General features: G+C 35.2%; 1 protein-coding gene across 2 annotated transcripts in view; it reads right to left on the bottom strand.

Annotated features, from left to right (window-relative positions):
• Positions 1–16,163, bottom strand: part of TRIM23 (tripartite motif containing 23) — a 36,233-nt gene that overhangs the window by 19,021 nt on the left and 1,049 nt on the right. The window contains exons 1-5 of one of the 2 annotated variants that reach the window (XM_024578419.4): positions 15,651–16,011; positions 11,029–11,191; positions 7,022–7,143; positions 2,054–2,332; positions 1,331–1,513 (exon numbers count right to left, since the gene is read on the bottom strand). In XM_024578419.4, coding sequence (XP_024434187.1) covers positions 1,331–1,513; positions 2,054–2,332; positions 7,022–7,143; positions 11,029–11,191; positions 15,651–15,731 — 828 coding nt within the window. In that variant the 5' untranslated portion in view covers positions 15,732–16,011. Of the gene's footprint in view, positions 1–1,330; positions 1,514–2,053; positions 2,333–7,021; positions 7,144–11,028; positions 11,192–15,650; positions 16,012–16,163 lie in introns of those variants that run through there. The other variant, XM_045186287.3, reaches the window with a different exon arrangement.

The raw sequence follows: 16,163 nt of genomic DNA, 5'->3' as shown, positions 1-16,163 counted from the left end.
ATTCCCAGCTAAAAAGATTCTTTTCTCTGTAATTCAATTTAAAAAAAAAGGTTTTATTTATTTTTAGACAGAGGGGATGGGAGGGCAAAGGACAGGGAGAGAAAGATCAACGTGCGATTGCTTCTCGCGCATCCCGCACCAGACACCCAGCCTGCAACCCAGGCACAGTCCCTGACTGGGAATTGAACCGATGACACTTTGATTCGCAGGTCAGTGCTCAATCCACTGAGCCACACCAGCCAGGGCTATAATTCAATTTTAAAAAGCAACTATAACTACCACCTTAGTTCCTTCCTTCTCTTCACAGCCAAACTTAAAAATGACACACACTCACTCACTCTTCAATTCACTAGAGGGTATTTCCCCTTGATTATCTCACAGAAATACCAACTTCAACATCCAAGTTAAACTTACCACCTTGGTCCCATTATCCCCTCCAAAAACTCTTCCTCCTCCGCCATTACTGAATGATATCACCATCCACCCCATTGGGCAAAGTAGAAATCTAGGCATCATGCCTGATCCTTCAAGTTAGCTGTCCAATCAACATTACTAATCAATCTCTAAGACCTACCTATTCTACTTCTTCAAAATCTCAAATTCATCTACTTCTCTCCATTCTCACTACTCTAGTAGTAGAATATTGGCCATAAATATATCTCAACTAGATAATTCCAGCAACTGCTAATAGGTATTCCTACTTCCAATCTTGTTGCTACTCCAATTCATTTTCTACATTGAAGAACAACCTTTCTTAATGAAAACCTGACTATGTTATTAAGCCAGTTCTTCCACGGCTCATCACATTCCTTAAGATAAAATCCAAACTCTTTAAAATGGCTAATAAAACCCTGCGTGACTGGCCCTTACTTCTCCAACCTCTTTTCTTGTCATGCTCTACCCAATACTCAAAGCTTCAACCATAGTGAACCCAGTTAAGTTTCTACAATATGTCCAATTCATGCTTTCAGGCATTTTAACATATGCTTCCCTCTCCAGAACAACTCACTCCCCAACCCACACTTCTCCTGAACTAAATCCCCTCAAATCTCAGTTTAGATATTACGTCTTCTGGGAAGTCTTCCCTGATGTACCTAAATTATTGCCCCTCTTATGCACTGTCAAAGCATCCTGTACTTCACCCACAAAATAAAGTTACCATACTCAAAACTCTCTCTCTATGACAGATTGTAAGTTCCATGAAGACAAAGACTTTGTATAAAAATTATTTCCAGTGATTAGTGCAGTATAATTGCTCAATAAATACTAGAAGATGAAAGGTAAGAAGGAAAAAGGTAAAAAAGTAAAGAAAAAATTTAAAAATCCATACATGTTCTGTGTGGGCCATTCCAAGCCCATCTTCTACTATTTGTTCTCCTCCTTCAATGTGCTGAACGATTCCAACTAATTTTCTGGAATAATCTGAGATTTCCTCAGTGAAGGTCCGTATGCAGTGAGCCATATCTAAAATTGATGCTCGGATCTGGTTAGCTTCTGGTTCCAATACTGAATGCTATAAAATGTAACATAATTATAGAAAGAAACTCTTATTATTTGACTAATGATATAAAAACAACTACTTAAGTCATTCCTATTAATAAAAAAAGCATCGGCTACAAGTGGCTTTCATAACACATTTATAAAAAGCACAGCATACAAAACACTAATTTGCTCTCACCCAATAACTATTCATCTTGCGAATAAATGATTTAAAATTTACAAATCCATTTATCACTAAACAAGAACCTAAGAGACTCTCTACAATTTTATCACAAGCACTAGTTCATAAATGGGCATAAATATTATCAACACAAGCAGGGCATTATGAAAACATGCACATAAAGAAGAGAACTTCTGTTTCCTGCTGGAAGGCTATTTTTCTTTAAAGAATCATGAGGCCTCTCGGCTGAAATTTTTGTTTTTCAGAAATTAAATCTGTTGTCCCTTTTCAGTCTACCAAGCTCAACTCATTCACCATTTAACTCTTCTTCAATTCCTACTTTTAGCATAAAGAACCAAGTCAGGTAGTCATCCAATTTAATAACGTTCATACCTTGTGGCCTTGGTGTTTTCCATACTCTTTGCAGACACAGCACATAAGTGGGCTAGTTTGACAGCCTTCTTCCAAACAAACAAACTCAATGGCATGCACCTGATGCTGAGAGCACATGGTTTTCTCATGAGGTTTATCAGCAAGAGGCACTCGCCTGTGTTTTGCTAATGTCTTTGTAGAATGAGTAACTTGGGAACACTCTGAGCACAAGTGAGTTGCACATACAGTGCAATATACCGATGCAACATGAGCTTCATCTTCATCACAACGAATGATGCTCTGATAAACAAAAACATTTAATGTCTTAAAACTGAACTCCAATTGCTATAAGTAATGTGACAAAATTTGAAACATTAAAGCTTATGTTCTTTTTTTTTTTTTAACCAATTAGCTTTTATATATGAAAATACATGGGTGCCCTGACTGGTGTGGCTCAGTGGATTGAGTGCCAACCTGTGAACTGAAAGGTTGCCAGTTCAATTCCCAGTCAGGACACATGCCTGGGTTTTGGGCCAGGCTCCCAGTTGGGGACGTGCATACAAGAGGCAACTAATCAATGTATCTCTCACATCCATGTTTCTCACCCTCCCTCTCCCTCCTTTCCCCTCTCTCTAAAAATAAATAAATAAAATATTTTTTTTAATTTTTTAAAAAGAAAATACACAGGTACTTAAATACATAGGTCATTCACTACTCATCTGGGAAAATATTCATTTCTATAGGTGAGAAGCTACTGCCAAAATTGATTATTAATATATGCTGTGAATTTGAGGCCAAAAATAAAACTATTCTCATAGATTCAGTCAGAGCAAAGATAACTTCCACAAAATCCCCTTACTTTACACATGAGAAACTGAATAGAAGTTAGAAGTCATTTTTTAAGATTAAAAACATTGATATTAAATATTACACATACCCACTGCTCTAAATATTATGTGTCATAATGATGTATAGGAAGAAAAGAAGCACTAATGCCTTTTAGATAGCAAGGAGTGTGCATCAAATCATCAATGAAGCTTTTAAAACCATGGCACAAAGAATCTAACCTGGGAAATACTTATTTTAATAGGTTATAGATGAAGTGAGAGCTTGTATACTTTTTTTCTAAAGCTCGACAGGTGAGTCCATTGCACAATTCTGGTTATAAGCCACTGATTTAAGCAAATAATAAAATAAAATCTTCATTATATATAATCTTTTACATATTATTTCTAATTTTCGTGAATTATTAAAAGCTTCAAGTTGAAAAATTTTACAGGTCAGATAATCAAGAATGCTCTGGGTATTTTTTCTGAATAATAAAAGGCTGTAATTTGAAACAGAGAGATTTGGTATAAAATTTTCCAGAAAAATTTAGGAAATACATCAAAAATGACAATATCACATTAAATAAAAAATGAACCCATGGATTAACAATGAGGTCAAAAAAGAAATCAAAAGCTACCTGGAAACAGATGAAAATGAACAAATCTGTGGGACAGAGTGAAAGCAGTCCTGAGGAAAATTCACAGCATTACAGGCCTACCTCAAGAAGTAAGAAAAATCTCAAATAAACGATCTAACCCTACACCTAAAAGAACTAGAAAAAAAAACAACAAACAAAGCCCAGAGTAAGTAGAAGAAAGGAAATCATAAAGATTAGAAAGGAAACAATGACATATAGACAAAAAAATGTGTGTGTATAATACACATATATGTACATTGTGTTACACATATATCATATGTATTTTTTATATATATATATATATATATATATATATATATATATATATATATAAAAGATCAATGGAACAAAGAGTTGGATCTTCGAAAAGACAAACAAGATTGACAAACCTTTAACCAGACTCATCAAGAAAAAGAGAGAGAGGACCCAAATACTGTAAATAAAATCAGAAATGAAAGAGGAGAAGTAACAACTGACACCACAGAAATGCCAAGGAATGTAAAAAAATACTATGAACAACTATATGCTGACAAATGGAAAACCTGGACATAATGAACAAATTCCTAGAAACATGCAATCTTGCAAAACTGAATCAGAAAAATAAGAAGAGCTGAATAGACCAATGAAATCAAGTAATGAAATAAAAGCAGTAATCAGAAATTCCCAGCAAAAAGTCCTGGATCAGATGACTTCACAGGCAAATTTTACTACACATTCAAATAAGAACTAACACCTATCCTTCTCAAACTATTCAAAAAATATCCAAGACTTCCAAGCTCATTTTATGAGGCCATCATTGTCCTAATTCCAAAACCAGGTGAAGATACTACAAAGGAATAAAATTATAGGCCAATATCCTTGATGAACATAGATGCTGAAATCCTCAAAAAAATATTAGCAAACCGGATCCAGCAATACATTGAAAAGATCATAAACCATGGTAAAGTGGGATTTATTCCAGGGATGCAAATTTGGTACAATATTCACAAATCAATATATGTGATACATCACATGAACAAAATTAAGGATAAAAACCACATGATCATATCAACAGATGCAGAAAAAGCATTCAATAAAACCCAGCTCCCATTTATGATAAAAACTCTCAGCAAAGTGGGAACAGAGGGAACATACTTCAACATAACAAAGGTCATATATGACAAACATACAGCCAACCTCATACTCAATGGGCACAAACTAAAAGAGTTTCCCCTATGATCAGGAACAAGACAGGGATGTCCACTTTACCACTCTTATTCAACAGTGATCAGACAAATATCTGCCATCATTCACAGATAACATGATATCGTACATAGAAAACCCTAAAGACTCTACCAGAAAAACTACTAGAACCAATAAATGAATTTGGTAAAGCTGTGGTATACAAAATTAATATTCAGATACAGGTGGTATTTTTATACACCAATAATGAACTATCAGAAAGAGAAATTAAGAAAACAATCCCATTTACTATTGCAGAAAAAAAGTGCCTAGTCTAGGAATAAATTTAAGGAAGGAGGTAAAGACCTATACTTGGACACCATATGATACTGAAGGAAGAAAGTGAGGAAGATACAAGTGGAAGCACATACCACGTTTATGAATAGGAAAAATTAACATCATTAAAATGCCTATACTTCCCAAAGCAATCTATAGATTCAACACAATTCCTACTAAAATACCAATGGCTTATTTCACAGATCTAGAACAAATATTCCAAAAATTCATATGGAACTACAAAAGACCCCAAATGCCTCAGCAATCTTGAGAAAGAAGAACAAAGTTGGAGGTATCACAATAACTGCTATCATTGTAATCAAAATAGCCTGGTCCTGGTGTAAGACCAGGCATATAGATCAATGGAACAGAACAGAGAGCCCAGAAATAAACCCATGTCTCTATGGTCAATTAATATTGACAAAGGAGGGAAGAACAGACAATGGAGTAAACACAGTCTCTTCGATAAATGGTGTTGGGAAAATTGGACAGGTACATGGAAAAATGAAACTAGACCACCAACTTATATTATATGCAAGAATAAACTCAAAATGGATAAAAGACTTAAATGTTAAGTTGTGAAACCATAAAAATCCTATAAGAAAACATAAGCAGTAAAATCTCAGACATCTCTCATAGCAGTATTTTTGCTGATACACCTTTGGGCAAGGGAAATAAAGAAAAAAATAAACAAATGGGACTATGTCAAACTAAAAAGCTTTTGCACAACAAGAGAAACCATCAACAAAATGAAGACGCAACCCACTAAATGGGAGAACACATTAGCCAATGATAATCTGGTAATGGGTTAATTTCCAAAATACAATCAGAACTTACACACACTATACAGTAAGACAAACAACCTAATTAAAAAATGGACCAAGGACCAGAATAGACACTTCTCCAAAGAGGACATACTGATGGCCAATAGACATATTAAAAGATGCTCAACATCACTAATCATCAGAGAAATGCAAATTAAAACCACAATGAGATATCATTTCACACCTATCAGAATGGCCATCATCAATCAACAAACAACAAGTGTTGGTGTACATGTGGAGAAACAGAGCCCTCCTGTACTGTTGGTGGGAATGCAAATTGGAGCAGCCGCAGTGGAAAGCAGTATGAAGTTACCTCGGCAATTCCACTTTTGGGAATACATCCAAAGAAACCTGTAACATTAATTTGAAAAAATATATGCACCCCTATGTTCACTGCAGTGTTATTTACAATAGCCAAGATCTGGAAGCAGCCCAAATGCCCATCAGTAGATGAGTGGCTAAAAATAGCTGTGGTGCATTTGGACAATGGAATACTACTTGGCTGTAAAAAAAGAAGGAAATCTTACCTTTTGGAACAGCATGGATGGACCTGAAGACTATTATGCTAAGTGAAATAAGCCAGACACTCAGAGAAAGACAAATACCATATGATCTCACTTAAATGTGGACTCTAATGAACAAATAACAAACAAAATAGAAACAGAAGCATAGATACACAGAACTATAATACACAGAATTATATGTAGGTGTATTCATAAATATCATAAAGATATTAGTAGTATTAACTCTCTCAGGAGGTAGTGCTTTTACTATATATCTCTAAGACAATTTGTTTCTACACTAAACATCCTCTTCCATAGAGTTCCTCTCTCTTTGTGCTTAACTGTTGACTGGTTTACTTTTGCAGTCTCTGCTTTAATGTAGCTTACATATCCGTCTTACTCTTCCATGATCTTCTTACTCTGACCTCTCTGGGATAGAAAGGAATTATGATAAGGAAACCAGTTTATACACCAAAAAAACATAGTTTGGGTACAGTATTAACAGAGAATTCAGGTTTCAGTTTTACTTTTGTTCTCTTGGGAGTATTGTTGCCTGAAGAACTGTAATGTAACGAAGAGTTGTGTTTCTGGGATCCTACCAGCTAGAATGAGTTAATATTGTGCTTTTAATGGCAAATATTTTAAATTAACAGAAAAAATTCATGTTTTTAACAAATATTTCACCAAGGTCAATCAATACCTCTCCAGATATCCCAATGGCTTCTTCTGCAGCACCATACTGACCAACATGTCCATTCTGTAGTCGTTCCAAAAGCTCCAATAAAGCAAAATTTTTTTTCAATCCCCAGACACCTGAATCTCCTAGAATATAAATATAAAAACTAAATCACAAAGAATCTTAATCATTTTACCTTATACCTAAGTAGTAATTTCTAAATCACAGTTTAGCCATTAATAGTCTAAATTTTAAAAATGTGAATATTCCCCATTTTATTTTTATGATAGAACAACTGTGTTAATACTCAAGGCCCTGGCTGGGTGCTCAGTTGGTCAGAGCATTGCCAAGGTTGTGGGCTTAATCGCTGCCCAGGGCACATACAAAAATCAACCAATGAATGCATAAATAGGTAAAACCAAATGACGCTTCTCTCTTAAAAAAAAACTTTTTTTTAAGTTAAAAAAAAAAAACCAAACTCCTCAGCATTCTAAGTAGAAATATAATTTAAAGTTCTATTATTTGTCTATCATTTAATTTTATATACCCTATTCTATCATTTAATTTTATATACCCTATTCTGTCACTAACTTTTACTATATATTCTAAAATAAGTGCTTTGAAAATTTACATTGCAACTCAGGATCATATATCATATATATGTAACTGAATCAAAAATTTCACATATCAATATTTACCCTTACAGTGTGCAACACACTGATGTTTTTAGGTCTATTTCTTTTTTTTAAAATTCTGTCACAACCAATTAAATTGATTTCATGACCACAAATAAGCTATGACTCATGTTTGAAAACCCCTGTACAAAAGATACACTTAACCTAAAGTAACTCCATCTCTAAGTAAATTGGAAGTAGAACAGCTAAAGATAATATTTTCTCCACCCCTCATCTAACCTAGAACCCCACAGTAGTCAATAACTACATAAACTCCTTCTCACACAGATACACTACAGCAAGACAACACTCCCTGTTAAGAAGGTAAGACTCTAGGCACATTTCATTAAGGAACAAGGCTTCTTTTCCCCAGAACTGGCCACAAAAGGCCAGGTGAGTAAGCATATATGCATGCAAACACATTCTCATTCTCTCATTCATCCTCCCTCCCTACCTCTTTCTCATGATTGCCATGTCTGTCTGTCTATCTGTCTGTCTCTCTTCCTGACCCTATAAATAAAAGCCAGATCCTTCAGCAGTCTGTTATATTTGTTATGGTGAGCTTTTTCTTTTAAAAAAAGATTTTATTTATTTATTTTTAGAGAGGGGGGAGAGAAGGAGAACGAGAGGGAGAGAAACATCAATGTCTGGTTGCCTCTTGTGCACCCAGTCCTGGGGATATGGCCCACAACCCAGGCATGTACCCTGACTGGGAATTGAACCCGTGACCCTTTGGTTCACAGGCCGGCACTCAATCCACCGAGCCACACCAGCCAGGGCATGTTATGGTGAGCTTTTGTGCAGCAACCTGACACATAACTGCCACCTAATATATATTCACTTTGTAAATGCATACACAAAAGAATGATGGGGTCACGAGCCACAGGACTCCTCTTCCTCTTGGCCTATCTAGAAAGAGAGAAAAAAAGAAAGGAAAAGGAGAAGGGAAGGGAAGGGAGGGAAAGAAAGAGAAAGAAAACAAAAGAAGAGAAACCATTTCATGTTGTGGTTCTCAAAAAAAAAAATTCAAATTAGGCTAAGTATCTTTAGCGTCCTCTGACTTTCGATACCTCCTCTCCCAAGAACCTCTACGCAGCTGATTCAGCATTTCGCCCTCAACAGTGTTACCCAACAAGGCTTTCTCCTTAATTGCTTCATTTTTCACACATGTTCTACAACAAGTGAGCTGTACCTACTTTATTTATATAAGGGTTAAGAAGTATACTAAGCGAGTCCTTTATTTAAAAATATTATACTGACAATTTTCTAAATATTGTCACTACATAATGAACATATATGCATAAACTCTTAGCAGTATCTAGTATACCACTAATATTTCTGTAACTGTCAACTCTAAAACCTCAATGGTTTAAAAAAATAAAGATTTACTTTTTGTTCATGCAGCATATCGAGTTGGGGAAGGTGAGAAAGTTGTGTTTCCTACTGCCCATGATCAGGGACATGGACCACTGAGCCTCTAACTACCTGGGCCACTTCACTGTAGTAGGGAGAAGAATTTACTGTAAACCATCGTAAATCCTTTCCTAACAGCTCTGTCTGGAAGTTTACACTTCATCCTATACATATTTCACTGGTTAAAAGGAAATCACACAGCCATACCTAACTATAAGAGTAAGGAAGTATAGCTTTACCACGTGGACAGAAAAGAACCAGAAATATCGCTGAACTATATGGATAACTACAACAAATAACTTCTAATATTCTTCTTGGACTAGAGAATAATTCTGACTCACTCACATTAATAGTAGTTGTCTTCTCTAAAGGAGGAATTACAAGTGATTTTTTCTTCTTTATACTTTTATAGATTATCAAATGTTCTGCAATGTATACATAATTTTTATAGTACAATTAAAAATAGATTTTTAAAAATAATGACATGAAACTATATCAAGGGTCACTAACACATATTCCATAGGCTAAAAGTCACAGTAAAAATCCAACCTACAAGCTATACTAATTACAAGCTATACTAATTACAATCTATATCTAAGGCAGAGTTACCAGTTTGTTTTTTCTAATGTTGATATGGTAGCAATCACGTTTAACTTCAACCTAGGACATAACTAAATTTTTGGTTGTAAATTTGTAACTAAAATTCTGTCACAAATTTCTAGTTTAGTTAAACAGTGAGGCGGATAATCCACACTGTGGTATTTATATAGGGAAGGTACAGTGCCCTCAAAAAGGTAGAAGGGTCCACCTTCCATTTACAAAACATTATTTCTAAAATATATATTTATAAATAAATATTTCTAGATAGCTTCCTATAAATATGGTATGATAAAGATATATCTTACAGAATAAAAGGCCAAATAGAAGAATGTTGAAATACAAATACCTCCCCCTTTGCACCTATTATTTTTTGGATAATAGTAAGTTAATGTCTTTTATAATAATGATGCTAACTAACACTATCCTATATTAGTTTTCTGGCAAATGGACATCTACATATTTATTTAAATCAAAGATTACCAAAACCTTAAGAAACCTACTCATTCCTTAAAGAAAACATTTGTAATCATGTTTCTTAGCATTTTAAAGCTTTCCAGTCTAAAAATGTGGATAGTCTATGGGTATTCTTGCTTTCTCTTTTGGAAGATAAATTATTTTTAACGTGTTTCACTTTACATATGGTATGACATTAAAACAGCCTTAAAACAGTGCTATTGACCTGAAAAAAAAATGACAAATTTATTTATTTTGAAGAAAATTCTGTTATCGAAAGAGTATACTTACAGAACTTATGTTTATAAAATAACCATTAAAATGTTAATGTTATTATTTCCAAATCTGGCTTCCCATAGTAATAATTCATTTTGAAATATATACAGCAAAGTTTTAAAAGTATGCATGAAACTAAAAAGAAAAAGCAAGACCTTTAAACTTATATAAACAGAAAACAAGCAGTCATCACAAGCTACAAACACTTTTGTTTCTGGTACCAGAAAATAAAAACATGCTGACACTCAAATTACTTCATTGTATTTTCATTACTGCCCTACTAAGTTATTAAGGAAACACTGTTTTATTCTATGAATGGCTTCGGGCAAACGAATTTTCTTATTTCATTGAATAAGGTTAGCATGTTTTTCTCAGGGTATCTTAAAACTCTTCAAATGTAAGTAAGTATTTAATATATACATCTCAGAAGATGAAATAAAATGAGTACTTAAGAATGAGCTAGTTTATACTTACAAGACTACTGGCCTTAACAGAAACTGAATCCTTCTTGGAGTCATATAATTTTAAAGATCAAGTAGAAAGAAATTTCTTTCTATGACATGTACATTCCGTGAACAACTTTAAACCGCAACATATACATACACATTTTCCTACCTAGGTCTGTTACTTGTCGATCAAAAGGGCAACGGATTGCTCTTCCATGAAGAGGCAGGCGGGTGAGACAGTCATGACAGACCGTGTGGCCACAAAGCAGAAGGCGAGGAACTTTGTCTCCTTGCAAAGAAAATACATCTTCACAAACTCCACACTCCAGCACCTAATATTTGGAAAGGGAACATGTGGTCTTTAAATGATTTTAAAAGCATACATAGTTTAGTTGTTTAAAAAAGCTGACTTAATATATTGAATAAACCTTGTTAAATTACTTTTTTCCTCCATGAAAAAATAAAACTGTGGAGGTTGTAAAACTTTAAATCACCTTTTATTATTTCATCTGACAGATCCTCACAAAATTAAATCAGAGTGAAATCTTGAAATGTTAAGTGTTAGGAGTTAAGATAATGTTGTAAATTAACATCATCTTTATATTTTAAAATTTATGATTTGATTAGTTATATTTGATCTGTAACAATATATCATTCTCCCAAACACGGGTTTCTAAACAATTTCTCAGCAATTAACCTCCAAAACATCATCAATTTGAACAAAATAATTTGAAGTATGTGCTAGGATGACAATTTACCCTTCTAAATGATAGAGACCATGTTCAGACTATAAGTAATTGTGAACTATCTCCCAGTATCCATTTATATCATATAATGTAAAGGCAAGAAAGCAATCACCTTCGACTTAAATTTCAATTCCTTGTTCTCAATTAATAAACTCCTATTGGGTTAGAAAATATTTTGTCTATTACAGCTACATGATTTGCCCAAGGTCATGCAGTCAATCAAAAGAAAGGAGACAGAATCAGCATATTCTGATTCCTAGATCCATGAATTTATGTTTTAAAATTAGTCGACAAACTGTATTATATCAATGATAGATTTTTGGTACTTTCATTTCTTAATATATCTGAAGTGTTTCACAATTTTAGTTAAGAAAAATATCCACGCTGAACTGTTAAATTGTACCACAAACTCCTGTGCCTTCCATCCATGACTTGCTACACTCTGGTCTCTGTCCTATCGCTTCACTCCCATCCCAGACTGTATTCTCCAACCGTATCAAACAGCTTATAGTTTTAGACTGTATTCTCCAACTGTATTAAACAGCTTATAGTTCCCAGAACATGACAAACTGTTAGCTGCTTTCTTTCTGCCAATGCTGAGGAAATAGCTAAATGGTCTCACTTTTCCAGAGAATCCTTTTTTACATTAATAAACCAACAAATTCCTAAACACTGAATCTCTCATGACTACCCACAGCTCAGTCTAACTGAAATGATCGCAGTACCCTTGGGGTCCCTATGTACCATGAGTAAGTGTCTATCTTAACAACCAATTAATAACTTTATTGGCTTTCTAACCTGTCCTCACTGTGAGAACAAAGAGCCCTCAGAAACAGAGTATTCCAAATACCAACACCAATGGGCTTCTATAAATAAAGCACGACAACAAAAAAATTTAACCAGTTTGGCCAACCATCATCCTCAACAAATACAATACACAAGGTAAAAACAGGAAACCCAGAGTAGAAATCAGACTTAATCCATTAAAATTTGAATCTTAATTGCAATTTTGGACATACTGCTTGAAATGCAAACATCTTTCACTGTAAATAAATAGATAATTTATAATTGGTTTGCATCCGAGTATGGTTCAAAAAAGTTTAAAGGTAACACATGCTCACAAAAAACGGAAATGAAAACAGTCTTTTCTTTAAATATATGAAAAGATGTTCAATTTCACTCAAAACACTTTGAAACACAATTAAAACTACACCAGTATACTTTTTTCCAGATTCAATCAAAAAGGTTGATAACAGCCCTGGCTGGTGCATCTCAGTGGATTAAGTGTGGGCCTGTGAACCAAGGGGTCACCAGTTTGATTCCCAGTTAGGCCACATGCCTGGATTGTGGGCCAGGTGCCCAGTTGGGGCTGCATGAGAGGCAACCACACACTGATGTTTTTCTCCCTCTCGTACTCCATCCCTTCCCCTCTCTTTAAAAATAAATAAATAAAATCTTAAATTAAAAACAAAGGTTGATAACTTCATACTGATTAAAGTGTGAGAGAGCACCTCTCATACATTACTGGTTGCTGTAAAATGTTTTATTGACTGATACAGCTTCTCCTCTATAAGGCAATTTGACAATGACTATAAAAAGTTAGAATAGCTCATCAATTCTACTTTCAGGAATTTATACTGGAAAATCTGTATGTTAATCCTTACAGTACCATTTACATTAGAAAAAGACTGGAAACAAAGTACTCATCAACCTAAGAATGGAAAGAAACTATGATACATTCATGTACTGCAAAACTATGTAGTCTAGCAAGGAAGAGTTAGGGTACAGATGCACGTAAGTTATATAGAGTATACACACACACTTCAATTTATCCTGTGTATTTTTAGTGCAGAAAAAGTTTCACTAAATATCAAATTTAATTAAGTACAGAGAAGATATTCACCACAGAATTAGATATGATAAATAAATGCAAGACTTTCTACAAATGTTCTCACTAATGTGACACAATAAATTTTACTTGTTTATGACAATAAACGCCAAAGAAGCAAATTAAAACTTAGTTAATTCATCTTATATCTCTGATCTTATTGCACAAGATAAAAGAATTTATACTGCTAATACAGGTTTTTTTCAAAAAGCACTAGTAAAATTCCACTGATTAGTAACCTAAATGCAGGTCCAAAGATAAAGTTACTAAGCTATTTTGCATCAACTCAGTAAATAACAGCATAAGACATTCTTGCTTCGGTATTTATGAATAGGAATTTTGGCTACCAATATAAGATAAAGTAAGCCCTAGAGAGAACAGCTCTTAATTTTATACACTTCACAAAATGCCTACGAGGACTTCACTACATGTACTTATTACATGTAAATCAAATTTTAATTAATCAGTCCTTAATTTAAAAGGATGAAGAAGGCTCACTATTCAAAAGAAACTTCCCTGATTCTTTTCTGAATGTAAGTAATTTCATAATTTCAGATTTTTATCTGTTTTTCTAATGATAAAAACCATGCCATTATCAACTTGTTCATTAAACAAGAGGCCATTTTATATAACATTAGCATTATTATACTTCAACTCTTACCTTCCAATTAATATTCTTGCTATCATTTATGAAAATGACAATGATTTTTTTAAAATTTATGCCACCATACTTCTTCACGTTACAGCGTTAGGCTCTTGCCAAAAAGGGCTGCCCTACTGTACAACTCAGGCACATTTTACAGGTAAAGATGAAAATGAACAAAGCGAGTCTCTAATACATCAAACTATGTACTGTAGCAAACTGGAGTTACAACAGGCTTTGATGTATCTTGAGATTTTTAAGGCAAACAGGCTAACAAAAGTAGTTACAGAAATAATATTCACTCCAAATACAACCTCTTAATTCAAGTTAATTTACAAAATAATCTTCAGATATTCTCTTAGAAAAAACATTATTCAATAAACAAAATCTCAACTATATGCCTGATGGTAAGAGGGCTCCTCTTCACCTTGGATATGCTGTGTATTTTCAGAGTAACTTCATTAATATATAAAGGTCAGATGAACCAACAACCATCAACACTGATTGCTAATACAGTTGTGAGCAGAAATGCATCATTTGTTGTCCTATAAAACCAACATTAGGTGAGAAGTCATAGGTGGCTATTATTAAGGTTTCAAAATACTTCAGATATTATCTGGTCCAGTGTTCTCAGACACGGTTGCACATTAAAATCACTTCTAGAGATGTAAAAAATATACTGATGCAATCAGAACTGGGGGAAGGGGCTTCATCAGTAGCAGTTTGGGTTTTTTTCTGTTTATTTGTTTTTAAGTCCTCAGTGACTCTAACATGTAGCCAGGGATGAGAATTACCAATATCTCAGATTACATATAATTCCGAAGTTATTCTACACACCATTACGATCAGTTCTCTCTTTCAAATTTTTCCATATATATAGTGGAAGGGAAAAATGAATTCCACGTGTACTTTAGTTGATTTTCAAGTAAATACATACTGGAGTATTTACACAGGGTAGAATTTCCAACTTCGAGCATATAGCCATTCATAGACCCTGGTGGAGACTTCTTTGAAGAGTTGACAAACTATGCTACCAAAAAAGGAGGGGGATGATCACCCAGTAATTCATTTCTTGTCATAGAAGTAATGCAATAGTGAAAAGCAAACTTCAAGCCAGTCACCCCTGGTTCTGCCACACACTGTGTCAACCTAAACCTGAGTTTCCTTACTCGTAAAACAGGAATTAACACCTACCTCATCAGCAGATATTAACGAGTTAAAATACCCAACTTAGTATCTGGCGATAATAACGGCTTGATTTAATAATAATAAGGTAATTAATGCCTGTTGAGTTTAAAAGCAGAAGACCTGGGGGAAGAATAGCCCCAGTCACTCTCACAGACCTATAACCTTCTTTTCACAAATGTCCAGTCGCGGCAAGGCTTGTAGAGCCGAGGGGCCCAGAGGCCGCGCATCCCGGTCCAAGAATCCAGGGCCGCGGCGCCGCAGCCAGATCTTCGGGATGAACCGAAGAGAGGCCAATGGTGGAACACACAGCACGCAAAGTCCCTCACCTTCACCACGGCCGTACCCCGGCTGCCCTGACGGCCACTGTCCAGCCCTGTTCCAGGTTTGCTTACAACCAAGGCAGCCATCCCAGGAGGAGCGGCGCCGCAGCAGGAGCTGGGGAACTTCAACGGAGGGGCGGGGTAGTCACAGCCTCCTACCCAGGGGCCTCGGCTCCCGCCACTGGCGCACAGGCGCAATGCAACGCGGGGGGGGAGGTGAAGGCTGTTCCACGACTTCCTCGTTCCTCCCTCCAGTCACTAGCTGTTCGGCTGCACAGCCTTGGGCTTGGCGCTCTGTTATTGTTATTGTTATCAAGGAGTCTGCAACTGATGGGAAGAATAAAGTTAAGAAAAAAAGTAAGCTAAAACAGAAGTTCGGGGATGAAACTCGCGCTGTAGTAACGAGATATGGTCCGCAGTTGCGAGAGGAGGGACTACATCTCCCTGCATGCAGTGCGGTTTTTGTATAAACTACAAGTCCCATTGTCCCACACTTGCATCTCTTGCTGTATAAAGTCG

This window comes from Desmodus rotundus, chromosome 1 (genome assembly GCF_022682495.2).
Source record: "Desmodus rotundus isolate HL8 chromosome 1, HLdesRot8A.1, whole genome shotgun sequence".
In the NCBI taxonomy this organism is placed as follows: Eukaryota; Metazoa; Chordata; class Mammalia; order Chiroptera; family Phyllostomidae; genus Desmodus; species Desmodus rotundus.
The sequence above is the reverse complement of the archived record's forward strand: the minus strand, read 5'-3'. Positions and strand labels throughout refer to the sequence as shown.